At 42.3% G+C, this 26,911-nt stretch overlaps 3 protein-coding genes across 8 annotated transcripts in view; 2 read left to right on the top strand and 1 right to left on the bottom strand.

Annotated features, from left to right (window-relative positions):
- Nucleotides 1-3,170, bottom strand: part of LOC124038028 (tyrosine-protein kinase JAK1-like) — a 69,003-nt gene extending 65,833 nt beyond the window's left edge. Inside the window, exon 1 of the mRNA XM_046353395.1 lies at nt 2,871-3,170. Within this exon, the coding sequence (XP_046209351.1) occupies nt 2,871-2,890 (20 nt within the window). The 5' untranslated portion in view covers nt 2,891-3,170. The remainder of the gene's footprint in view (nt 1-2,870) is intronic.
- Nucleotides 3,171-3,214: 44 nt separating this feature from the next.
- LOC124038030 (adenylate kinase 4, mitochondrial-like) lies at nt 3,215-9,518 on the top strand. Of its 6 annotated transcripts, none has more exons than XM_046353398.1 (6): nt 3,215-3,339; nt 5,072-5,253; nt 6,490-6,609; nt 7,222-7,394; nt 8,020-8,138; nt 8,337-9,518. In XM_046353398.1, the coding sequence occupies exons 2-6, from the start codon at nt 5,112-5,114 to the stop codon at nt 8,464-8,466; spliced, it is 684 nt and encodes a 227-aa protein (XP_046209354.1). In that variant the 5' UTR covers nt 3,215-3,339; nt 5,072-5,111; the 3' UTR covers nt 8,467-9,518. The 6 variants fall into 6 exon arrangements, with proteins under 6 accessions (XP_046209354.1, XP_046209355.1, XP_046209357.1 ...); XM_046353399.1 differs by having other exon boundaries at nt 3,227-3,246; XM_046353401.1 differs by lacking the exon at nt 3,215-3,339 and adding an exon at nt 3,360-3,476.
- Nucleotides 9,519-17,213: 7,695 nt separating this feature from the next.
- Nucleotides 17,214-26,911, top strand: part of LOC124038693 (putative tyrosine-protein phosphatase auxilin) — a 70,917-nt gene continuing 61,219 nt past the window's right edge. The window contains exon 1 of the mRNA XM_046354779.1: nt 17,214-17,663. Coding sequence (XP_046210735.1) covers nt 17,462-17,663 — 202 coding nt within the window. The 5' untranslated portion in view covers nt 17,214-17,461. The remainder of the gene's footprint in view (nt 17,664-26,911) is intronic.

Raw genomic sequence — 26,911 nt, forward strand, 5'->3', positions numbered from 1 at the left:
TGCCCCCTTTCAACTTATTACGTAATACAGCATTCTTTCTACATAAAATAACAATTCTATTCATATCAATTTTGAAAAGCATAGGCTACACTCATTGGGCTTTGTGAATCATTATAAAGTATTACAATTGAAAATCAAGACACAACATTATAATGTGAGACCATTTTGGTTACATATGATCGTAAATATTTTGCTGTGCAACCTTGATTTAAAAAAAATGTTGCCTTGTAAAAAAAAAAAAAAACCCAGATAATAATTGTTGGTTTAATTATCCTTCGCTGTAATGCTGTTTCCAAGTGCACCAGAGAAAAAGACGACCTTAGATTCGGTAGCGTCATGGTCAAGCGCGTAACTTGCCCGGGGGACAGGTGGGTCAAGAATCCTCACGTTATGATTGGAACACCCCCGCGGCCAAAAACTATTTTGGTTTAGCCCGGTCTTTAGAGGCGGTGGTTTGTGACGGTAAAACAAGTTGAGCAAGGCTTGTAGTAGGGAGAACGGGGATACGCACAATATCTCCTCTTTCATCTTAACAAACCCTCAAATCTGTGAGCTAACTTGGAACAAATAAAATAGTACATTCAAATATAAGCACGAATACGAATGATATTGAATTTTTTTTTTAAATCAAATGGAGAACGTTTGTATTATGAACCTTTAATATCTAGTAGTCTAGAGAATTAGAGAAGAGCTGTTTTGTGGGGGGAAAGCACTAATCATGTTTATGCATGCTTAGAATACTCCCAGAACCAACTTTCTTTTCTATTTAAATTTGATAATTGACCAAACAAATTGACTCACCATAGTCTTTATTGGCAGGGGTGCAGTGTGATATTGTACAGCAGTATGCTGGTTTGAAAATAGTGTTTTTACACAATGTAGAAACCTATTATTCTACAAATAACTTTGTAACTTCAATAAAAGGTACTTGTATATCCATGTACGGCTTTTTTACAATAAACAACTGTCTTTACAGGGTTACATATTAGTTTATAGAGCACAGCATGTGCTTCGGGAGCTAAAATTCATGTAGGCCCAATATAGGCTATATCTCAATCAAGTTGAAAAATCACATTTTCTGGTGCTCCTAAATTTTATGTTGTTCTCCTAACTTTTTAAAAGTTGTGAGCACCAGTGATATCAATGAAAAACTTTGCCTTCGATACAGCAGTACCATCTCCATCCATCATCGGGTGTGTCAAGGTGGCAGCCATCCTTCAGTTATCACAGTACTGTACCTTTAAGATGGACAGCATCAGCACAGTGATAACTGAACCAGGGCAGCCTGGAGGTCATGTTAGGAAGCCAAGAGACAGCAGCCCCGTCGGTCTGAGTTCCAGCACAGTACAACATCAGCCATGGTGATCCAAGGGGTCGGATGCCATCCGTCTTCATGATGCCAGGCTCACACATGATGACACACGCACGCACACACACACGACTTGGAGCCCAGAGCAACAATAATATCTTGTCAGTCACACTATTCTTTTGCAGATGGAATCGTGCCAAAAGAGGGACTTAGAATGACACGAGACCGTATAGGGTCGGGCAGGTGGGGGTTGCCTTTGGACATTGCAGAAAGTGCATTTACTTCATGCACAGGTCATCGGAGTAACAAAAGGACTGTGTTTGACGATGCGTCAAATCCACATATCATGTCTGTATTTCATGATATCACATTACAAGAACGACAACACAATTGCATGCAGAAGTAATGTAAAGAGGTTTCTCTAATAGGTTACCAAAATCTGCAAAGTTTTGTAATTATTCACAGGATATAAATCGTGAATTGTGTATGTGCTATGAATTCCACACAGGCATTACAGAATTCTAGAAAGGTGTTTTACTACCATTAGTAAGATGTTTCTTTCTCACCTCACATGAATGTAATACCTACCAATACATGTGTAACTACTGTAGCATATCAGCTTTTTCATAAACCCCTTTGAAAGATCATTTCCTATACAACAGATACATGTAGCCTAAAGGAATAAAACCTTGTTAATTGGTCGAAGTCACCACTGTTTACTCGGTAGTGTTTGAACTGTATAATTTATGGACACTACGTAGCTGACGTCGGACTTGTTATGGTTCTTGGGGTTCCGCCCTCAGTGCGCGAAGGCTCTCCAGCAGTCCAGTCGCGTAGCCCGCCGGAGGAGGCTCCTCCCTATCTCCTTCTCCCTCCGCTTCATGTAAACAACTCGATTTGCTGGTTCTGTTTTGGTATCACAGAATTGCAGGAGCACTTGCCAACACTTACTTGAAAAATAACCTGCTGCGCAAGGTTGAGACAACAGTTCAATCCAGCAGAACATAACATTGGTTGCGTAAATGTAAAAATACAATTAGCATATACAACTCCCAATAGACTGTACTTAGTATATTATCATAATAGCGTATCTCGGACCCTTCAATAATCGTGAAGCGCAGACCAGGTAGCCTATACATTAAATACACGTTTAAAACGCGAAAGAACAATATTGAAAGCAATCATCACATTTCAATGGTTCCAGATATTCAACTCCACGTTGTCGGGAAAGCTTTGTTGCTGTTTTCTATAAATAAAACAAGAGTAAGGCTATTTTTTTTAAAAACTTTGTAAATAGCCCGTCTTATCATTTTTAATTTTTAAACATATATACATTGCCATAATAACTCTGATATTCAATAACAAGACCATGTAAAAGAGCAACGCTATTGGTGTTGATTGAGTTTTACTATTGTGCTGACAAACGCTAACGCCCAGCCTGCACACACCCCTCTCTAGGTAAAAACAAATACTATGTAATCCAAGCATCGAAATTAACATGAACAATTCTTATTCATATTTACTTGTAGTTCAATGTCTGACGGATATTAGTCTTACTTACTTGCATTTTGCGCGTTTCATTCCCGTGTTTACTTGAATAGTTTTAATGACGCAGCAAGACCCACATCGAACAACGTGATTGTCGCCATTTTTTGTTGTTATTGAAATCTCTCAACCATGTGACAAAATAATAAAACAATGTTTCCGGGTCTCGCCGCACAACTAACGGAGTAAATTGATAATCTTCCAATCTAGTTTTTTTCGTGTGATGGATTAGGCAGGTTCCATTGACTGAAGACACCAATAGGTTGTGCGTGCGCAGCATTTGACTGCTTTTGGACACTGACGCCGCGGTATGGTTCGCAACAAGTACATTCCTTGATGCCTTGGTCCGCAAATGTTGCGGAATGGCACTGTCTCAGTGCGTAATGATGATGGTGGGTGATGGCCAATGTTTCAGAGGGAACCCCGACAATCCGGAATTACCGGAATTACCGTTTATGCTCTGCATTGACTGCTGCTGTCAACAAGTGCGTTTATTTTGTAGTTTGCAGTGTTTTGTCAATAGGTCTCTTACTCACGAATTCGGATTACCATTCATTACGTCATTATCAACTTCCTCCCCCATCTGGAAACGTGGCAATCAACAATGGTGTAAAGTACTTAAGTAAAAATACTTTAATGTACTTTAAGTCGTTTTTGGGGGTATTTGTACTTTACTTTGCTATTTATATTTTTGACAACTTTTACTTAACTACATTCCTAAAGAAAATAATGTACTTTTTACTCCATACATTTTCCCCGACACCCAAAAGTACTTACATTTGGAATACTTAGCAGGACAGGAAAATTGGCCAATTCACACACTTATCATCCCTACTTCCTATTTTCTGGCAGACTCACTAAACACAAATGCTTTCTTTGTAATTTATATCTGAGTGTTGGAATGTGCCTCTGGCTATCCTTAAAAAAATTAAACATGTAAATTGTGCCATCTGATTTGCTTAATATAAGGAATTTTTACATTTCCTTTTGATACTTAAGTATATTTAAAACCAAGTACTTTTAGACTTGTACTCAGTATTTTACTGGGTGACTTTCACCTCTACTTGAGTGATGTTCTATTAAGGTATCTTTACTTTTACTCAAGTATGACAATTGGGTACTTTTTACACCACTGCCAATAAATATAACCCCAAAATAGATCTGAATAGCTTTAATTGCATAGTAATACAACCTCAATCAATGCAGGAAGTTGCAGATTGAGGATAGAAAAAGAAGATAACTTTCATACTGTGAAGTGAGTTATTAGCCTAATAGTGTGGAATAGTGAAGAGGTGGGTCACACAAACTATGCATGGTTGATGACCTTCCATTCTAATCGACCCAGGTTATATTCTATTCTAGAATAAGTATATTCTAGACTTCAGAGAGGTTGGGTAAAATGTGGAAGACACATTTCGGTTGAATGCATTCAGTTACGCAACTGTATCTCCTTTACCTTTCATGTTTCAGCCACTTACATATGATATGGTTGCAATTCGAAATTATTCGTCTTACTCACAATAGAAAACTACAGGTACCAGATTCCCAAGTTGTACCAAGTTCCTGCGCACAAGTCATCCGCATTTTGCTTCTTGGTGTGTCTGGGAGGTGTTGAGAAATAGGGCGTTGGGGTAGCTCCTCCATTCATTCGCAGAGAAAAAACCTTTCTTAAAGACGCAGACAAGCTACTGTCCCTTGGGAACAGAAAAAAAAACATTTTCTGACTTGGTCTGAGTGAACTACGTGCTATATTACGCATAAGTTTCGCAGGACTCACAGGCATAAATCGAAGGTGAGGAGGGATTGTGGGCATCGGTGAGGTAGGCCTACATCTCTTGACTGTTGCCCCGTTGTGTGTTTTCTTCCGCCATAGTTTAAATCCTCCATCTGTACAATCAGGAATCTGGAAAGTTCGATTTCTCTAGCTGATTGGATGAATGGAGCTCTTTAACAATTCCGTTTTTCTGTAGCCGTTTTAAGTCGTAACCAATTCGGGAAAATTGGCAATTAAGTTAGATTCAGTGTAATCAACTGTTGATATACTGTCCCTGTTAACTCAAAACGAGCAGAAAGTATCTGTTCACGGACTTTGATAATAATGTGCACAGTGCACACCATGGGCAACATTTAAAGATGCTTAAGCCTATCAATGTTTCATTGAAGGCAGCAGGGTATAGGCTATAGCAACCCTGGACTTATTTATTTTGTCTCCTCCAGACACAGATACAGTCCGTGGTGTTGCAGGCTATAGTGGAGGATGGCCAAACTGTTCCGAGCGGTGATCATGGGTCCACCAGGCTCGGGAAAGGGGACGATATCCGAGAGAGTTGCTCAAAGATTTGGCCTAGCACGTCTGTCCAGTGGCGACTTTGTTCTGGAGAATATAGCTGCGAATACAGGTAGGCCTATTCTTGATAAATAATTAGACATGCATCTATTTATTGTTTACCATTTATTTATCTGTTTTTTTGATTGCGTCTTTTTTTTTTTTGCTTATTGTTTTTTTTGCAATAATAACGGTCAGATTTTCAGGGATACAGTGTCCCATCTTAAAATATTGATTATTATTATTATTTGTAGGATTATTTCAACCTAGCTTACATATTTGTTCATGTTAGCCTATAGTAGCCTAACTAGCATTCACCTCCAGTAGCATAAATTGCAACAATATTGTAACGCCAGCAGAGGCCTAAGTTGAGGTGAGGTGAAGAGTCTCTTGCAAGTTGGCACTGGGCTGGACAGTGGCACATTTCTCACGCCAGAAGTCTCCTATCATCCAAGAGACAAAAACATGAGTTACATTTCGAGGCTATGGCAAATCTACTATCTGATAAGAAACTAAAATGATCCACTATCCATATCAAAAGGAATCCAAGTGTTGAAACGTTCTTTGTTAATAGTCTCTGAAACTTCACAGTCTATAGCAAACGTATGTTTGGAATTTCTCTTCTTATTTGAGCCAATTGACTTCTTCTGGAGCCTATTTTTAATCCGAACTTGTGCCAATCTTTTTTAGCCCACAAATTAAATGTGTTGCAGGGAGGACAGTGAAAACATGTGTGGGGTTGTAATTACAGATACAGTGCCGTTTCAAGGCCATGCCTTACGAAACCCAGTTTTCCAGAATTACTATACTGGAGTTATTTACATTAATGAAGACATTATCTTACATTCAAACGTTGTAAACCCGAGAGACTACCTTAAGGAAAATCTGAATGGACACAATGAATCTTATGCTTATGGCTCCGTGTATTTTTATTCGAGCCCCTGTAACGAAATTGTCATGATCCAGTTTGGTCAGTAGGTCATTCAATGACATGAATCATTTATTGATGATTTTAGTTTAGAGGGGTCTGGAGATCTTTCTGAGATGTGCTATGTGACTCACTGCTGTAAAGAAAGCAATACAAATGGGAGTAGGAAAAAAACAGGGCGAATGGGTAATCGTTTAGGTGTTAAAGCTACAGAGGGCATTCCTGTCTGGGTTTGCTCTGCCCCCCTACCTCTAGCCAAAAGTCCACCTCTTTTACTATAAATCTTTCTGGAAAACTTCTTAATACTTTATACTTATCGGGAATTGATGATGACTCCTTCTCCTCTTCCTCCTGCTCCTCATTATTTCCCTCCCTCCACAGACGCTGGTGCTCTGGCTAAGACCTACATAGAGAGGGGTCTGCTGGTGCCGGACCATGTGATGACCCGGCTCCTACTTCCCAGGCTGGAGGAGATGACCCGCCACAGCTGGCTGATGGATGGTAAGACCACACACACACATATAGACACACCTTGAAATGCACACGCACTTCCAAATATCTTTTTGCAGCTGCGTAGAGAAAGCAAGAACATAGAAAGGGCTAATGAATTGGCAAACAACCAAAAACACATGAGCACAGTAAGGTATGATGAAACATTGACTGTACAGGTTTGTGTCTGACCCAGAAACAAGCTGAAACAGGCCAGTCAGGCAGCAGTCCAAGGTCTGTAAACAGTAGTGCAGGTTTACACCCTCTGAAAGCAGCTATTAACTAGTCTCACAGCCAGGCCAGAGGAACCAACAGTGAATACTGTATTTACAGTATGTCTACCAGTCCATATCAGTGTAGGTTAAAGGGAAACAGATACGAATGTGATCTTTGGATTGTTTACATAACGATATGACCTTTATGATGTCACACAAAATACTGTACATAAATATTTTCCATAAAGTTGTTGTGCAGGATCAATGTGAGATACACACACACACACACACACACACACACACACACACACACACACACACACACACACACACACACACACACACACACACACACACACACACACACACTCCCCTCAGTCTCCGTGCTTCATCTCCCAACTCTCCCCAGGGTTTCCCCGTACCCTGGCCCAGGCCAAGGCTCTGAACAGTACCTGTGACCTGGACCTGGTCATCAGCCTCAACATTCCCTATGAGACCCTGAAGGAGAGGCTGAGTGACCGCTGGATCCACCCAGCCAGCGGCAGGGTCTACAACATGGGCTTCAACCCTCCACACGTACAAGTCAGAAATAATGTTTTCCCTCCCTATTTTGTCACCATTATTATCGCCATTACACATGTTTAGTCTTCCGGTTAGTCTGTCTGTTCCCACAGAACCAACATTTAGCCAGGGTTTCCCAAACTCGGTCCTTGGGCGGGCCCTCCCCTGGTTGGGCGAGGCCCCCCCTGGTTGGGCGGGCCTCCCTGGTTGGGCGGGCCTCCCTGGTTGGGCGGGCCCCCCTGGTTGGGCGGCCCTCCCTGGTTGGGCGGGCCCCCCTAGTTGGGCGGGCCTCCCTGGTTGGGCGGGCCCCCCTGGTTGGGCGGGCCCCCCTGGTTGGGCGGGCACCCCTGGTTGGGCGGGCCCCCCTGGTTGGTCGGGCCCCCCTGGTTGCACTACGCAGCTGATTAAAATCAGAAACTTAGGACTGAGTTTGGGAAAGCCTACACTAAGCAATGGTTCCTATGGTTGCTACAAGAGGCTGTGAAAATAACTTGTGTATTTGTGAATTATCAGTAATACCTTGGAATAGTGTATTGAATGCGCAGGGTTCAAGACAACTCTCTGTGAGCTGTGTACCGTTTTCATGGGTTTATGTCATTGCTATAATAATTATTCAGTTGTCATGGTTCTGTTGTCCCGCCCCCAGGGCAGGGATGACATCAGCGGGGAGCCTTTGATCCAGCATGATGATGACAAACCAGAGGCTCTAGTGGCCAGACTGAGGCACTACAAGGACGTGGCCAAGCCCATCATAGACCTGTATAAGTACGTCCACCCTCCACTTCACTGACACATTTTTAAAAGCATTGTGTAAATTGCTTGCCCTGTGACTATCTTGTATACAGTACTCAGAAGTACTGAGTGACAATGTAGTTATAATATAATTATAATGTTCTTACAATATAATGTAATTATGCTACATGGTATTTATGCAACTTTACATGTAAAGTGTGTCCTCCCCAGGTCAAAGGGCATCCTGCACACTTTCTCAGGCACAGAGACAGACAGGATCTGGCCTTACATCAACTCTCTCCTCAGCACCAAGATCCCCAGCACATCACAGACAGACGCACAACGCATCCCAATGCCCTGAGGAGAGCAGAGATGACGCATCGGAAGGAAAGGCCTTGCACCAGGGGATACTAATGTTAGTTAGTGAAGACATTGGTTGAGTACATGGCTGCAAGACAAGACTACCGCTAGATGTTAGGAGCCATTAGCTTGGCAGTTCTCTCAGTCTCAAAACACGTTTGAAAATACAGTCTTATGCACTACACACATCAGTGGTGCATAGCTTCGGTCCTCAAGGGTTGCAGTGTATGAAGGTTTTCTTCCGTACCTTTTAACCCTGAGACTGATTTCCATTTCCCAGATTGTAAGTTTAAAGTCCCAGGGAGAAACGGAAATCAGCAGGACTGCAGAGCATGAGGGCCTGAGTTGTGCAACTCTAAATATGCCTTCCAAAGACTGTAAAACGAGCTTGATACTTCTATAGCACCCGATGTGTACAGAACTGTTGGTTTCTGTACATCTGATTTATCTTTCATTTTGACTGAAATGACTAATGTGGACTTTTTCTTATAAACAGCACACTCTATAATTTGGCTTAATTTTAAGTTCTATCAGATGAAGAGTTTCATCTTTTATCAAAAGATTTTGGATGTGTTTTTCTTTTGTTTAATTTGAAATTAGTCTACTGAAGTTTAGTCCGCAAAACTAGACCAAATAAAAAATTATGATAATGAATGGGTCTATAATTGTGTTAAAAAGGACCAAAGATTTTAAATGTGACCAAAGATAAATGGTAGAATTATATTCAAAGAGCCAGAAGCCTTAATATTTCTAATGGATTTGATTTTGATTTCTAATGAAGTTTGTAAGTGTTTTAACCAGTTGAAAGTGTAATGCATCTGAATGGCTGTATAAGAAAAGGGATGGGCGTGGTTAGTGGTGGGAGGGTGTGTCTTGTGTCTCCCTTTTAAGATTTCAATAACACAATATGCAAATAGGCACTGCTGTAAACTGTAATTGGCCCAGAATATATATGGCGAGCCCATTGCGGTGAACGAGTGGTTAGAAAAGCTTTTCATACGCTCTGTTGTGCAACACTGAATGTTTTCTGTCCATAAATCTGGCGTATTCCAAGTAAAATACCATTTCCTTTCAGTTGTTTCACTCTCAAGGTCAAACAGTAGTTCCAGGCAACATGCCTACTATTGACTAAACTAAATGTCTACCATTCAAAGCAAAAGTACTGTAAGTTTCAGCTGCATTCCCTGAAGATTCGTTTTTTTTCATAACATTATTGTGTGTCCTTTATAGGAGACTGATCGGTTTCTACTATGAGTATTGTGTGGGAATGCCACTGCAGACATATTAGCTAGGCGATCATAGAAATCTATAGGCACACTGCAGTGATGCAGCATCTGTATCTACAGTGCATTCAGAAGGTATACTGACCCCTTAACTTTTTACACATTTTGTTACATTACAGCCCTTTTTTATGTATTAAATTGCCCCCTCATCAATCTACACACAATACCCCATAATGACAAAGCAAAAACAGGTTTTTTAGAAATGTTTGCAAATGTATTTATTTTTAAACAACTGAAATATCATATTTACGTAAATATTCATACCCTTTACTCAGGACTTTTTTGAAGCATCTTTAGCAGTGATTACAGCCTAGAGTCTTCTTGGGTATGACGCTACAAGCTTGGCACACCTGTATTTGGGGAGTTTATCACATTCTTCTCTGCAGATCCTCTCAAACTTTGTCAGGTTGGATGGGGAGTGTCGCTGCACAGCTATTTTCAGGTCTCTCCAGAGATTTTCGGTCAGTTTCAAGTCCAGGCTCTTGCTGGGCCACTCAATGACATTCGGAGACTTGTTCCGAAGCCACTCCTGCGCTGTCTTGGCTGTGTGCTTAGGGTTGTTGTGCTGTTGGAAGGTGAACCTTCGCCCAGTCTGAGGTCCTGAGCGCTCTGGAGCAGATTTTCATCAAGGATCTCTCTGCTCCGTTTATCTTTCCATCGATCCTGACTAGTCTCTCAGTCCCTGCCACTGAAAAACATCTCCTCCTCCATGCTTCACCGTAGTGATGGTGCCAGGTTTCCTCCAGACGTGAAGCTTGGCATTAGGCTAAAAAGTTCAACCTTGCTTTCATCAGATCAGAGAATTTAGTTTCTCATGGTCTGGGAGTCGTTAGGTGCCTTGGCAAACCCCAAGCGGCCTGTCATGTGCCTTTTACTGAGGAGTGGCTTCTCTGGCCACCACCATAAAGGTTGGATTGGTGGAGTGCTGCAGAGATGGTTGTCCTTCTGTGGAGAAAGTTCTCCCATCTCCACAGAGGAACTCTGGAACTCTGTCAGAGTGACCATCGGGTTCTTTGTCACCTCCCTGACCAAGGCCCTTCTCCTCAGTTGCTCAGCTCTAGGAAGAGTCTTGGTGGATCCAAACTTCTTTCATTTAAGAATGATGGAGGCTACTGTGTTCTTTGGGAAAATGCTGCAGAATGATGGAGGCCACTGTGTTCTTTGGGACAATGCTGCAGAATGATGGAGGCCACTGTGTTCTTTGGGACAATGCTGCAGAATGTTTTTGGTACCCTTCCCAAGATCTGTGCCACGACATAATCCTGTCTCAGAACTCTCACGATAATTCCCTCGACCCCATGGCTTGGTTTTTGCTCTGTCAGCTGTGGGAAATTTGCAGAAATGTCTAAAAACCTGTTTTCGATGTGTCATTATGGGGTATTGTGTGTAGATTGATGATGAAAAGGCTGTATTGTAACAACATTTGGAAAAAGTCAAGGGGTCTGATTACTTTCCGAATGCACTGTTGTCCACCATGCATGGCAATGCAGTATATTGTGACAGAACTCAACATTTATAGCACCCTCTCTGTTCAATACACCCTTTGATCTGACATCAGAGAAGGCAGCAGGGAGAAGTGCTTGTGTCTGCATTTGGACACGTGTTTGTGTGCACACATGCACATGTTTTTATGTATGCCTGCACATGTGTGTGTTACTGTAATGAAACCTGAGAAGAACTAAGGGAGGTATTTCTGACGACTCTCTTTTTCTGTCCCCCACCAGAGTTGGCTCTGTAATGCTGCATTCATAACCAAGTGAGAAGGTAGTAATCACCATACATTTTTTACATTTTAGTCATTTCACAGACACTCTTATCCAGTGCAACTTAAAGGACCAATTAGGGTTGGTTACTGGCCCAGCGCTCTTAACTGCTAGGCTACCTGCTTCCCTGGTTGTGAAATCGTGTGAAATTGAGTGGCGCAGTGGTCTAAGGCACTGCATCGCAGTGCTAGCTGTGCCACTAGAGATTCTGGGTTCGAGTCCAGAGTCTGTTGCAGCTGGCCGCGACCGGGAGAACCGTGGAGCAGCGCACAATTGGCCCAGTCCTGGTTAGGAGAGGGTTTGGCCGGCAGGGAAGTCCTTGTCCCATCGCGCACTAGCAACTCCTGTGGCGGCCGGGTGCAGTGCACGCTGACACGGTCGCCAGGTGTACGGTGTTTCCTCCGACACATTGGTGTGGCTGGCTTCCGGGTTAAGTGAGTATTGTGTCAAGGAGCAGATTGGGTTGTGTTTCAGGGGGATGCATGGCTCTTGACCTTTGCCTCTCCCGAGTCCGTATGGGAGTTTCAGCGATGACACAAGACTGTAACTACCACATTTACATTTACATTTAAGTCATTTAGCAGACGCTCTTATCCAGAGCGACTTACAAATTGGTGCATTCACCTTATGACATCCAGTGGAACAGTCACTTTACAATAGTGCATCTAAATCTTAAAGGGGGGGTGAGAGGGATTACTTATCCTATCCTAGGTATTCCTTAAAGAGGTGGGGTTTCAGGTGTCTCCGGAAGGTGGTGATTGACTCCGCTGTCCTGGCGTCGTGAGGGAGTTTGTTCCACCATTGGGGGGCCAGAGCAGCGAACAGTTTTGACTGGGCTGAGCGGGAGCTGTACTTCCTCAGTGGTAGGGAGGCGAGCAGGCCAGAGGTGGATGAACGCAGTGCCCTTGTTTGGGTGTAGGGCCTGATCAGAGCCTGGAGGTACTGAGGTGCCGTTCCCCTCACAGCTCCGTAGGCAAGCACCATGGTCTTGTAGCGGATGCGAGCTTCAACTGGAAGCCAGTGGAGAGAATGGAGGAGCGGGGTGACGTGAGAGAACTTGGGAAGGTTGAACACCAGACGGGCTGCGGCGTTCTGGATGAGTTGAAGGGGTTTAATGGCACAGGCAGGGAGCCCAGCCAACAGCGAGTTGCAGTAATCCAGACGGGAGATGACAAGTGCCTGGATTAGGACCTGCGCCGCTTCCTGTGTGAGGCAATTGGATACCATGAAATTGGGGAGAAAATAATTGTGAATAAAAAAAAAAAGAAATCTTAAATACCATTTCACATGCTTTGAACTCGTTGAGAAATGCTGATTTGTTAATGGCCAACAAGCTGCATCAACCATAAACTAAAAGTACAGCTGTCATGCTTGTAAACTAATTATAGTGTACAAAAACCATATGAATAGATTGCTTATTATAAATAATGTTTTGTTGTTGCATTTAAAGCCGAAAATGCTGTTATCAAGGTAATATCCTTAGTAAGTAACATCAGAGGTCAGATTGTGTGAGACTTCGGAGCTCAAGGATGATAATTTCACACAAGTAATTACCAGTTGGTGGGGTGTTCAAGTGGTTTTATACCAGGCATGAGGATAAATTCCAGATTCCCACTTGGTTATGAATGCAGCATTAATCCCATGTGCATTGAACTGGGGTGGAACACATGGAGTGGATTTAAACCAGGGATTAATACCGAATTTGGAGCCTGATAACCTCTGCTCTGTTTACATATCAGACCCAACCATCAGAGGTTTGACATTTCCTGTTGTATGGAGGTGGACATAACAGCGATCTCTCTAGATAGGTCTACATATAGGAAATGTGTCTGGTAAAATCTAATATAGGCAATGATAAAAACCCATGTATATTTGCTGGATACTGAGTTATTACATAATTCACACATGTGAGTGAGGAATTTAATTTATTCATCTATCCAGTCCAGAAATCCTTCCCAGATTTTGCTTTCATAAACAGCGAGTCGTGATCCACTATGTTGGTATCATTCACAAGCACACAACTATGCAGTTTACAATGTATTGATCTATATGACATCCGGAACACTTGAACGCACATAGATAGGCCACTCCATATTAGTGTGAGATCAGCAAATGACGGTCGCAGCATTCGGTTCACTGAAGCTCACATGCAATATATAAGGTGATGATATGATGATGTCGTAGTCCTTGTAATTCTAATGTTAGCCAACCCCAGGAGTTTACATTGTACCCGAACACCACTTACAGGTCGAGGTACAGAAGGACGTTTGACCTTTGACAGGCGGCGAATGACAAATCGAAAGTCGGCATTTCTCAGACCACAGCTGGGGTTTCCGCGCGCATCTCCAGAGCTGAGAACGTCGGGGTTCCAGAGATAATGACAGCGAGCGCTCTGGAAGGTAGGGAGGCCTATGACAAAAAGGGTCTGTTTTTTTTTACATCATTCGTTTGAAACCATATACGTTTTTATTTCAAATGCCACTGAAATGTATCCTCTGGAGTTGCATCGTCTTCATGTGTTACTTCCCGATGAGATTTTAATATTAAAGAATGATTCTCTTCTGCAGAAAGATTTTCTGAATATCGTGGTTTGGCCAGCAGTAGAAATCAATCTGCGTTTTTACCAGAATATTGTCAAATGAATATCCCATAGCATCGTTGATGTTTGGCTTTATTTTCAGTGCAGGTGTTTTGTCAGGCCTAGGTTGTCTTTAGGCGAGGAAATGCATAACGACGGGAAAAAGGCCCTCTGCGCTCAAGCCCTATATGACGTTGATTATAACCCCGTAGGCTACTGTTGAAGCTTTAAACCTTTCTATGCATTTGTTAATTATTATGAAACAAAAAACGTGCACTGATAGGAGTAATGAATCCGCCGTAGCCTAACGGTAACAAATATGACCAAGGGGATTTTTAGACATGATCTGAGATTATTCATAATTGAACTATTTGGGAAACCTCTCGAACATAATTCTCAAAGTTTCTATTCTGTGAGCTTTCAAAATTACATGTTTAGTTTTTTTTTTAAAAGCTGGCTATGACGGGGATGATTCATGTTGCTGAATGCGCGTTTATTGGAGGCGGACACATAGCATTGGAGGGGCAGGTTGAACAAGACGACAATCCTTGAAAAAACATCAAAATATTATACTAATTAGCCTATTTGCTATCATTATCAAATTCATTATTGAAGCTCAGTTTTAAATGGAAATGGGTTTTGCTGAGGAAGAATATTAGGGAAATCCCTTGTATGATCCAGTCGCTTATGCGATTGCCAGTTCTGGTTTTTCCCATGACGGCATTTGGTGCTTTCAAGACAACTGGACAAACGAGGTCAAATAATGACGTCAGTGATTTTCAGGTGGGAAAGTCGCAGCTCTAGAAAGATGTCCGAGTTTCTAACTTGGAATTCCGAGTTGGATAACCGTTCAAAACTATTTTTCCCATTCGGGGCACGTTTTTTTTTCTCCCGAATTCCCCCTTGTCTTGAACGCACTGATGATTACATTATATTATCGAAGATAGATCAATTCAGGACTATATTTTTCAGTGTAGGTGTAGCTTATTAATATGAGTTATAGACATTAGTAGCCTTAATTATGAGAAACTGACCAGATGAAGTCTAAACTTGATTTAGCAAATGGCATATTTCTCTTATGCGTGAATATACAAAAAATCTTCATAGATTGAATAATGAGATATAGCATAGGCCTATATGGAAATACTATGCGATACTATGGGAGAATCTCAATTGCATACTCCTGAAAACCCATTGGTGGAGAAGGTCAGAGGGTCTGGCCCTCTGGCTTCCTCATCCAATGGGTTTTGAGAAGGAAGCGATGAGAGGATGCAGTTGAAAATCTCCCTATGTCTGCCAGTGGACCCTAACCCTACCCAGCAGATTCCAGTGGTCATTCCATTTTAAACAGTATAGGGATAGTCATTAATCCACTATCCACCCTTAAAGATGATGGCAAATCCAATGAATCTCGTAGAATAGCTTATTTTTGGTCAGTATAGGCCTTTTAACGAGAACGATTGTATGGTTGGACAGATGGCCGAACTTCCATAGTATTGTTGTCTTCAAGATGATATGGACATGCCTTTAAAAAATAATATAGTAAAGGCACCCAACGTGGATGCCACAGCGCAATGTTTGAGGGAGTGAAGAGCTGAAATAAACATCAGTTTATGAGGCAAAGGTCTTGTAAAATATCCCAAGGTCTTTGTTAAACTTTGATCTTCTCTTTAACCCACAGTGTCTTATTAACATCCAAGACATATCCAAGTGGTTAAACCCCTCCTATAAAAGTATGAATGAGTTCAATGTGGAATTTAAAGCTTTAGGAAGTTAAGAAAGGCTAATAGTAGGCTGGGTTATGTAGTTATTTATTTCAAAAGAAATTGCTGTCATTGTTTTTAGCAGGTTTATGATGGTCTCTCCCTGTTTGCTGTTCATATTCACTTATCTGTCCATTATGATGAATTATTTGGAAGTGTAGTTGTCAGTACAGTGTGATCTGCTTTTAAAACTGGATCCCAAATTCAAAACGGGTTAGTTAGTTATGAGTACAGTGGGCACTGTCATGATCAAAGTGATCGCTTCTTGCATCACACAGTTGTGTGGCCATAACCATAAAATACCATGTCACCAGTGGTATTAAAAAAACCAGCTGCAATGTCAGGACATTACATTGCTTTTTTGATGCCCTGGTCCAGTTTTCTAAGTGAAGGTTGTAACCTTTTGTATTGGAGATTGAAAGCAGGAGTTGACATCCTGAAGCAATGCATCACGTTCGGAGGCTGGCTTTCAGAGGAAACTACATCCTTCAATGGAGTGGCACTTTGTGTCCGGTTACGTGGGGAATCATTTATCTTTTTGGGGGGAAATTCCCTTCCCTGCTGCGCTTTCAGTCCAGGGCTCCTGGTATAAAGGGTTTCCCAGGCCCGAGTCCTGCTTTGAGCAACCATGCAGCCCCTCCGTTGCCAGGGGACTGGGCCAAGGAAGGAAGCATGTTCCAGAACTCCAAGTAGTTGACTTGGTATTGCGTCCCAAATGGCACCCTATTCCCTATATAGTGCACTACTTTTGACCACTGCCCATTTTGACCAGAGGCTCGTGGCCCTTGTCTAAAGCAGTGCACTATATAGGGAATAGGGTGTCTTTAATGATCTACAGAGTGAAGTTCTCCCCCAGTCCCCTGACAAAGCACAATGCTGTCCTACAGTGCGGACTAAAAGACTTCAGCACTTTAAGTCCTTTATACTATGTCTGTGGAGCGATACTGTATAGCCTACAACTGGCCCATAACCAGCTTAAACTATAGCCCTTGGCAATGGAGACTATTGCCTACATAGCTTATAAGAGCCTGAAAAGTGTTCTGTAATAATATTGTTAATTTAAGCCTTAATTATTATTATGAGCATATGAGGATATTGTGTTAACTATAGGCTGTTAAAATATGTTTTTATAAATCGATTTGGGAATATTTTCGTGTAGAATAGAATCAATCCTATGTAGGCTATCCTGTAGGCTAAATCACATCTACAACCTATACAACATTTATATTTTCTGACAAATAGTAGCCTACTGCTTTGTAAAGAAATAACAATGAAACAGGCGATCGTTTAGTCACCTACTGCCGACATGGTGTTGTCAGGATTGGCCTGGAGCAGAAAGCCTGAAAGGACCCACTAACTCAACGGGGACTGGCAGGCATAGCGGTGGATGTGCGGCGTAGTAAATGCGATCCTGACGACAACGTTCTGCTTATGATATCGCGGAGAAAAAAAACAGGGAGAGGCGGTGCTGGAACTGCTAGCGCATATCTTGTGGATTATTTCTAAACAGATATCTGAGATTTTTGTCGTCGGGGATATGTGCATGCAGTAGCTTTTTTTTGTAGTATTTATATGTAATTCTCAAATCCACGGCGCAGAGTTGAATGAGATGAGCCTACTGGGTGGCTATAAGAAAAAGACCTGCAGTTACGATGGCTATGAATCTTTACAGTTGGTCGATAGCAGCGGTAACTTCAATAACGGGGGAGGGAGAGGCAGCGGAATCGGCGGCGGCTCGGTAGCAGCAACCCTAGGAGGACCGAAGGCAGGCCCACTGCGCGAGGACGACTGCAGCACCATGGACAGCTCAGGTAAGCAGCTCTCTCGCCATGGGAGACGGTGTGGCACACGCGCAGCAAGCAAGAACAAGCTGCGGATAACGCTGCTCTGTTGCATGCGAGGCAGAGCACGCCTGTCGCCGTGTGATACTCCCTGAAATATATTTAATTGAATAAGATGCGTGTGAACAGGTCCAAATAGCTTATCCATCTAGCCCATGTTGTCTGATGTGTGGATGTCTTGTTGCTTCCGTGCATTACATCATGTAATCGTGGTTGTCTCATTATCGAGGACTACATCGTTCTGCTTTCATTTTGTGTGAGTCGAGCTGATCTCGTCATAGTATACTTCGGGTTGAAGCAACATATGTATGTCTGTTTTAGCGTCCACTACTATTCTAACAAAAGATGCTTAATGTTGCAGTCTTTTATTAGGCTACATATATTGTAATAAAACTGCAACTATTGTAATTCAACATGCACGCATTAGACCATAAACATAGCCCCTATCAATCACCCTGCTAAGGTGTAGTCCTAAGTGATTACCAGTAATAGACAGATTGACAATAGCTTACATGGAAGGAAACCCCCCACTAACCCAATAATATAATATAATTGTCCTTGTTCCTTTTTAATAATTTCATGTTGTGAATTTCCTGCATATACAATTGCCTATGTCAGGGATTTTCTAACTTTTCTTGCCCAGGGACCCCCGCCCAGGCAAACCGGCTACCCAGACCGGACCCCCATGAGACGTTAACAAAAAAGTATTGTCTTATCATGATAGGTGAATGTGAATGATAATGGCAAGTAGAAGTAGTCAACATTTTAAAATGAATAGTTTGGTAGACAGTGTCATTATTTTGACCTCCCCACAGTTCATTGGAAGTGTGAACTAACATCGTCTATTAGCTGTAAAGGTATCTTGGCAGCGAAGATAACATTTCACTATTGTAAAGCTAGTTTCCTGCAATTCTACACGTTTTTCCATTGAGTTGAGAGAAAATGTTGCCGTTTAGAAGCTCATTTCCAGCAATGCTACACCGTTTGTCATGAGCTGAGAGGAAATGTTAAAGTTTTAATGCTAATGCTGTGTTCCTCTCCTCAAACAAAATCAATACCCTGAATGCCCAATTTTTGGAATTTTCGATTCTCCCTGACTGTCTAGCTTTTATTTGATTGTTAGTTTTTCAAAGATGGTATTATAAAAAATATATATAGTTCAATATCTTTGCTGCATGCTTTCTATCAGATTTTGGTCGTTTAAGTTGACACTGAAACAGTTTTTCTATCCAAAAATATCTTGTTTTGGTCATTTAAGTTGACAGTGAAACTGTTTTTCCATCCCGCATATTATAGACGACCTGCCTAAGAATTTTCTATACAGAAAAAACACTGTAATTAGCTCCAGTGACTGTAATTACCTCCAGATTAAAAGGATAGTTGTAGATTTTGACAAAGAAGCCATTTACCTACTTCCCCAGAGTCAGATGAACAGGAACATCTAGCATGCTAACTGTTACTCTAGACATCCAGTCATTGCGCTAACGCTAGTAAGCATTGGCTCGGGAAACTAACTCTAAATTCCTTCATACTGGACACCGAGACATACAAATGTTATCCATATTGGTATTCTGTTGCAGCTAGCGATACTGCAGTACGTCGTGCCATGGACCCCAGTTTGGAAAACCCTGGCCTATATCATGTGGAGAGCCACTAACATTGAGTGGCTGCTGCCAACACACTGACTCAACTCCAGCCACTTTAATAATGGGAATTGATGGGAAATGATGTAAAATATATCACTAGCCACTTTAAACAATGCTACCTAATATAATGATTACATACCCTACGTTATTCACCTCATATGTATATGTATATACTGTACTCTATATCATCTACTGCATCTTTATGTAATACATGTATCACTAGCCACTTTAACTATGCCACTTTGTTTACATACTCATCTCATATGTATATACTGCACTCAATACCATCTACTGTATCTTGCCTATGCCGCTCTGTACCATCACTCACTCATATATCTTTATGTACATATTTTTATCCCCTTACACTTGTGGCTATAAGGTAGTAGTTTTGGAATTGTTAGCTAGATTACTTGTTGGTTATTACTGCATTGTCGGAACTAGAAGCACAAGCATTTCGCTACACTCGCATTAACATCTGCTAACCATGTGTATGTGACAAATAAAATTTGATTTGATTTGAGTTACATAGCCACAGTTCATTGTCAGTGAGTGAGTGGTAATGTTGTGAACAGGGCTATCCCCACAGCTCACCGCTCACTGCACTGCAGTGCAATGAAAAAACCTAACCTTAAGGACTGGGTCTATCTGAGCTGAGTGTCAGGTAAGTCTGTCCGGGTTAGACAGCTAGCTGGCTGGCTGGCCTCTGCAGTATGGCTGGTGCTGCTTCTGCTGTATGGGGTGGCTGAGTCTGTATCTCCAGCTTTCTCTGCTTCCATGTGTAGCACAGTAAACATCAGAGCTCTGCAGACTCCCACGTTCCATCTGGCCAGCCTTGTTACATTGCCAGCCACACAGGCACACTGAATGACTGACTGACCAACAGACATGGAGGCAGACACAATGACAGACCCAGAGACAGGTGGATTGACAGGTTGCAGCTAGACAGGAGGTGTCTGGTTAGTAGTTAGGTTCTGAGACTGCATTGGAGGTCTTTCCATATAGAAAAGGTTTATATAAATCACCAATGTGTTTGAATGGGAATGACAAGACCACAGAGCACCATCAGTCCAGCATCCAAAAGGGTCTATTATGTGACAAATTTCATATCAGAAATGCAAACTTCCCCATCTCCCCAAATCCAGGGCAGCTCTCTTACAGTATATCTGTTTTATTGACATTAAGTGAATAATAGATGGCTGGATGGCGTCACTGCAGTCTGCTGTGAATATTCGATTCTTAAATGAAGGGGAACATTGTGAAATGTGGGTGTGATATGATAGCTTTCACTCTTTCTACTGACGGAATACTTAGGATCCTTTCTAGAGGAAGAAATGCATAATGGTATGGTGCATATCTGCTGTATCAATCATGCTTTGTGGGTGTGTATCTCCCACATCGGTCAGTATATAGGCCAAGCTGCATGTCCCTTCCAGACAGATGAATCATACACTCTTTGTCTTGTCAGTAGCATCTATAATGGAAAAGCTTAGGGCCTGTTTGTTGGGACAGTTGCTGTTTGGCACACAATAGAGGCACACATGTCACTACTGCAGTACACTCACTCACTCACTCACTCACTCACTCACTCACTCACTCACTCACTCACTCACTCACTCACTCACTCACTCACTCACTCACTCACTCACTCACTCACTCACTCACTCACTCACTCACTCACTGTCTGTCTGTCTGTCTGTCTGTCTGTCTGTCTGTCTGTCTGTCTGTCTGTCTGTCTGTCTGTCTGTCTGTCTGTCTGTCTGTCTGTCTGTCTGTCTGTCTGTCTGTCTGTCTGTCTGTCTGTCTGTCTGTCTGTCTGTCTGTCTGTCTGTCTGTCTGTCTGTCTGTCTGTCTGTCTGTCTGTCTGTCTGTCTGTCTGTCTGTCTGTCTGTCTGTCTGTCTGTCTGTCTGTCTGTCTGTCTGTCTGTCTGTCTGTCTGTCTGTCTGTCTGTCTGTCTGTCTGTCTGTCTGTCTGTCTGTCTGTCTGTCTGTCTGTCTGTCTGTCTGTCTGTCTGTCTGTCTGTCTGTCTGTCTGTCTGTCTGTCTGTCTGTCTGTCTGAGAAAGGTTAGGTCTATTGAAGGAGAGAGGCACATGGAGACTCTGTCTGTATTGATCTCTCTGACCGACCGGGCCAAGTCTATCTGTGCCAGCGCCTCTGTGACTGGGTCTCTCTCTCTCACACATCAAAGGTGGATGGAGGGATGGAAGGGTGCAGAGGAGGTGGGTGAGAGGGGGCGTTTTGGTCAGAGTTCAGAGAGCAGTAGCTAACTAAGGGACGGCTGTGGAGGAGGCTCCCTTACTTTAAAAGAGGGACACAATGACCTGTCACATAGTCTGAAGGAGGGTGGTAAATAATGTCTGAGTTACACAATGACTCTTTAGATATAGTTTCAGAAATTATTGTTTTAACCGAATAAGATCTGTACATTTCCACTCGTGTATTAGTCAAGATGTCTTCAGACTCTCTGTGTTGTTGTCTACATACAGCTGTGGGGGAGGAGGTTCTGATGCTATGTGTTTGTGTCAGTGGCGAACCGTGGCTATTGAGCCTAGGACTTTGTACCAAATTCAGAAATTGCGAAAAATAACAGACACATATAGCATCACTTAATGCGCTCCTCGCGCTGAGCTTCAGACTGCCACTCACACAGAGACCTGCAAAACGAATTCTGCCAGCAACATAAACCATACTGCTTACACAACCCATGGTAGCCTAACGCCATCACTATCACACTATCACCAAACGTGACAACAGTGACATATCAAAGGATGTGAGTGTGATAGGCTCGTGATGTTGAAAGATAAGCAGCCGGTTCACCTGGACATAATAAGTCAGTAAGTCCCAATCATAACAATACAAAAACTCAACCATTTGCCCATAGAAATGTACAACTGTTACTTCCCAGTGCAAACACATTTGTCACGTTCAGCACACAAAGTAACCGGTGATCTAAAGTTTCAATGGAACAATTTTATTTTACACACAAGTTATTTTCAAAGTGATAACAACAGCAAGCGAGCTGCAATAAAAAAACAATCACCCATTCCACTCACCAGATGATAACAACAGCTCTTCGATAACACCTGCTGGCTGCAGCCGCTGTACACCAGCCTAAAACACAAAACTAGCTAACTAGACTGGGATTCCAAAATTATAACTTATTAACAACAAATATAACACAATATACAAACATATTTGACAAAACAGTATGCCAAATAATACAGACAAACTTTATACACAGCAAACATGTTTAAGGCTTCACAGGCTTTACTTTTCAATTAGCTTTAGGGCATAACATGGCTATATACAGGGAGTAGCAGTACCGAGTCGATGTGCAGAGGTGCGAGGTAATTGGGGTACCTATGTACTGTACATATATGTAGGGGTAAAGTGACTAGGCAACAGGATAGATTATAGACTGAGCGGTAGCAGCAGTGTATGTGGTGAATTTGAAAGTGTGTGTGTGTATGCGGGTGAACGTGTGTGTGGCTTCAGTATGCATGTGTGCACATCTTATGTGTGTGTGGGAATATGTATTGTCTGTGTGTGTGTATGTGTTGGGGTGTCAGTGTAAGTATGTGTGAGTGTATGGGTCCAGTGTGTGTGCATGTAGTCCGTGGAAGAGACCTAGTTCAAAAAAGGGCCAATGCTGGTAATCTGGGTAGCCATTTAATTAGCTACGTAGCAGCTTTGTTTTTGCATTCTTATGGCCTGGGGTTAGAAGCTGTTCAGGGTCCTGGTGGGTACCACCTGCCATGCAGTAGAAGTGAGAACCGTCTATGGCTTGAATGGCTGGAGTCTTTGACAATTTCTTGGGCCTTCCTCTTACACTGCCTGGTATAGAGGTCCTGGATGGCAGGGAACTCGGGCCCCAGTGATGTTCTGGGACTTACTTACCACCAATGTTCCCTCAAAATGTTTTCGGAACTGAGAAACTGTCAGATCTGCAGAGTTCAAACTTGATTGTTGTGAAAATTCTGTGCAACTTCTAGCGCGCGTTACTGTGATCACTGAGACTGTACCCGCTTTAAGTTTCAGACAGCGGTCAAGTAGGTTGCTGTGGCTATTTGATCATAATGTAGGCCCACTAGGCTGGTCTACCATCAAAAACAATGGGGGAAATGCCTCGCATAACATTTTAACATGGAGATACATAACCAAAACATTTTACATTTACATTTAAGTCATTTAGCAGACGCTCTTATCCAGAGCGACTTACAAATTGGTGCATTCACCTTATGACATCCAGTGGAACAACCACTTTACAATAGTGCATCTAAATATTTTAACATGAGAAGGATTACTTTATCCTATCCTAGGTATTCCTTAAAAGGTGGGGTTTCAGGTGTCTCCGGAAGGTGGTGATTGACTCCGCTGTCCTGGCGTCGTGAGGGAGTTTGTTCCACCATTCAAAAGTATGTGGACATTTGCTCGTCGAACATCTCATTCCAAAATCATGGACATTAAAATGGATTTGGGTCCCCCCTTTTCTGCTACAACAGCCTCCACTCTTCTGGGAAGGCTTTCCACTAGATATTGGAACATTTCTGCAGGGACTTGCTTCTATTCAGACACAAGAGCATTAGTGAGGAAGTGCACTAATTCTATGCGATTAGACCTGACTCGCAGTCTGCGTTCCAATTCATTTAAAGGTGTTCGATGAGGTTGAGGTCAGGGCCCTGTTGGAGGCCAGTCACGTTCTTTCACACCAATCTCAACAAACCATTTCTGTATGGAACTCGCTTTGTGCACAGGGGAATTGTCATGCTGAAACAGGAAAGGGCCTTCCCCAAACCGTTGCTACAAAGTTAGAAGCACAGAATCGTCTAGAATGTCAATGTATCTTGTAGCGTTAAGATTTCCCTTCACAGGAACTAAGGGGCCCGAACCATGAAAAACAGCCCCAGACCATTATTCCTTCTCCATCAAACTTTACAGTTGTCAATATGCATTCGGGCAGGCATTGTTCTCCTGGCATCTGCCAAACCCAGATTCTTTTTATAAAAAATAGATTTTTTATTTTTTATTTTTGCTAAAATAGTTATTATATTATTGATCGATTGACTATGACTTTTCAAATCACCCAGTATTGCTAACTGCATTTTAGCTCCAGGTAAATGTTGCAATTCTTCAGCCATTCCTTGACCTGTGACCAAAAACGAGCTACATATGAACAGTACCAAAATAAATTATCTAATGACTCTGCCTCCTCGCAGCAAAATCTGCAGAGCTGGGAAAATTGTATCCCCCATATACGTCTATAACATTCTATTGGTTACAAGAATTTTGGCATAATCATTTAAATTGAAAATTTTTACATTTTTAATCTGACGTCGTTTTGTGTGTCAATTCATAAACCAAATGCCATGGAATCGGTACATCGAAAATCTCTTCCCAACTATTCACAATTTATATGGCACAGCTGTCAATTTTTTGGTCCTGAAATGAAACTGGTATATATTTTTATTTATCACAATTTTTTAAAAGCAATTTCGGTCTTTAATGCAGGTCCGACAGTCAATTTCCTTACTTTTTCCCCCTTCCACTTGCCTCTTTCATTTTTGCGGTAATGCTGCAATTAGTTTGTTGTAATTTTGGATAGAAGCAGGGGAGACTGGCGATCCGGGGGAGGCATGAAAGCCTGACATGCCGGCTGAGGCAGGGGAGCCTGACGAGCCGGCAGAGGCAGGGGGGCCTGGTGATCTGGCTGAGGCATGAGAGCCTGTAGCGGCTCCCGGACCGGACGTCATTTACACTGACACAAATGAAACACTCTCTGACACTTCCCTTATGTGAGGAAGGAACCAAGGGGAGTGACAGATATAGGGAAGATAATCAAGGAGGTGATGGAGTCCAGGTGAGTGTCATGAGGCACTGGTGCGCTTGACGATGGTGACAGGTAATCAGCAACCTGATGACCTAGAGGCCGGAGAGGGAGTATACGTGACAGATATTTTGGAGATGATTTCGTTTCCACTTAACCGAAAGTGAGCATTTGTAATCTGAATAAAGAGAAAAAGGCCATTCTTGAACATGGGTTGAGACATTCTTACTAATTTACTAGAGAACCATTTTGGATTTAAGTATAACTTTTGTATGACTGATGCCTTTAGTGAGAGGTCTAATGCTTTAATATTTAATCATTTCTGCCCAACCAAATTCACATTCATTATATAAATAGGCCCTTTTAATTTTGTCTGGCTTGCCATTCCAAATCAAATTGAATATTTTTTTGCTCATATCATTTAAAAAACAGGTTGCTAGGCAAGACCATAAGAAAATAGGTCAATTGTGATATGACTAAAGAGGAAACATTTAGAGGGATTTTTTTCCACAAATAGACAGGTATTTTTCTTTCCATTGGAGCAAGATGTTATCTATTTTTGGAGTGAGATGATTTCTGTCTTTCAGGATGTGTATTCCGAGTATGTCCACTGGGGTCAGACCATTTGATTGGTAAAATACAGTCGTGGCCAAAAGATTTGAGAATGACACAAATATTAATTTTCACAAGGTCTGCTGCCTCAGTGTCTTTAGATAGTTTTGTCAGATGTTACTATGGAATCCTGAAGTATAATTACAAGCATTTCATAAGTGTCAAAGGCTTTTATTGACAATTACATGAAGTTTATGCAAAGAATCAATATTTGCAGTGTTGACCCTTCTTTTTCAAGACCTCGGCAATCTGCCCTGGCATGCTGTCAATTAACTTCTGGGCCACATCCTGACTGATGGCAGCCCATTCTTGCATAACCAATGCTTGGAGATTGTCAGAATTTATGGGTTTTTGTTTGTCCACCCACGTCTTGAGGTTTGACCACAAGTTCTCAATGGGATTAAGGTCTGGGGAGTCTCTTGGCCATGGACTCAAAATATCGATGTTTTGTTCCTCGAGCCACTTAGTTATCACCTTTGCCTTATGGCAAGGTGCTCCATCATGCTGGAAAAGGCATTGTTCGTCACCAAACTGTTCCTGGATGGTTGGGAGATGTTGCTCTTGGAGGATGTGTTGGTACCATTCTTTATACGTGCTGTGTTCTTAGGAAAAATTATGAGTGAAACCACTCCCTTAGCTGAGAAGCAACCCCACACATGAATGGTCTCAGGATGCTTTACTGTTGGCATGACACAGGACTGATGGTAGCGCTCACCTTGTCTTCTTCGTACAAGTTTTTTTCCGGATGCCCCAAACAATCGGAAAGGGGATTCATCAGAGAAAATGACTTTACCCCAGTCCTCAGCAGTCCAATCCCTGTACCCTTTGCAGAATATCAGTCTGTCCCTGATGTTTTTCCTGGAGAGAAGTGGCCTCTTTGCTGCCCTTCTTGACATCAGGCCATCCTCCAAAAGTCTTCGCCTCACTGTGCGTGCAGATGCACTCACACCTGCCTGCTGCCATTCCTGAGCAAGCTTTGTACTGGTGGTGCCCTGATCCCACAGCTGAATTAACTTCAGAAGATGGTCCTGGCGCTTGCTGGACTTTCTTGGGCCTTCTTCACAACAATTGAACAGCTCTGTTTGAAGTTCTTGATGATCCGATAAATGGTCGATTTAGGTGCAATCTTACTGGCAG

The sequence above is a fragment of the Oncorhynchus gorbuscha genome, linkage group LG06, assembly GCF_021184085.1.
Source record: "Oncorhynchus gorbuscha isolate QuinsamMale2020 ecotype Even-year linkage group LG06, OgorEven_v1.0, whole genome shotgun sequence".
Classification (NCBI taxonomy): Eukaryota; Metazoa; Chordata; class Actinopteri; order Salmoniformes; family Salmonidae; genus Oncorhynchus; species Oncorhynchus gorbuscha.

Coding starts and splice junctions, on each gene's coding strand:
- LOC124038030 (XM_046353398.1), top strand. CDS start 5,112: ATGGCCAAACTGTTCCGAGCGGTGATCATGGGTCCACCAGGCTCGGGA. Junction 5,254..6,489: donor GAATATAGCTGCGAATACAG/GTAGGCCTATTC, acceptor CTCCCTCCACAG/ACGCTGGTGCTCTGGCTAAG. Junction 7,395..8,019: donor TCAACCCTCCACACGTACAA/GTCAGAAATAAT, acceptor TCCCGCCCCCAG/GGCAGGGATGACATCAGCGG.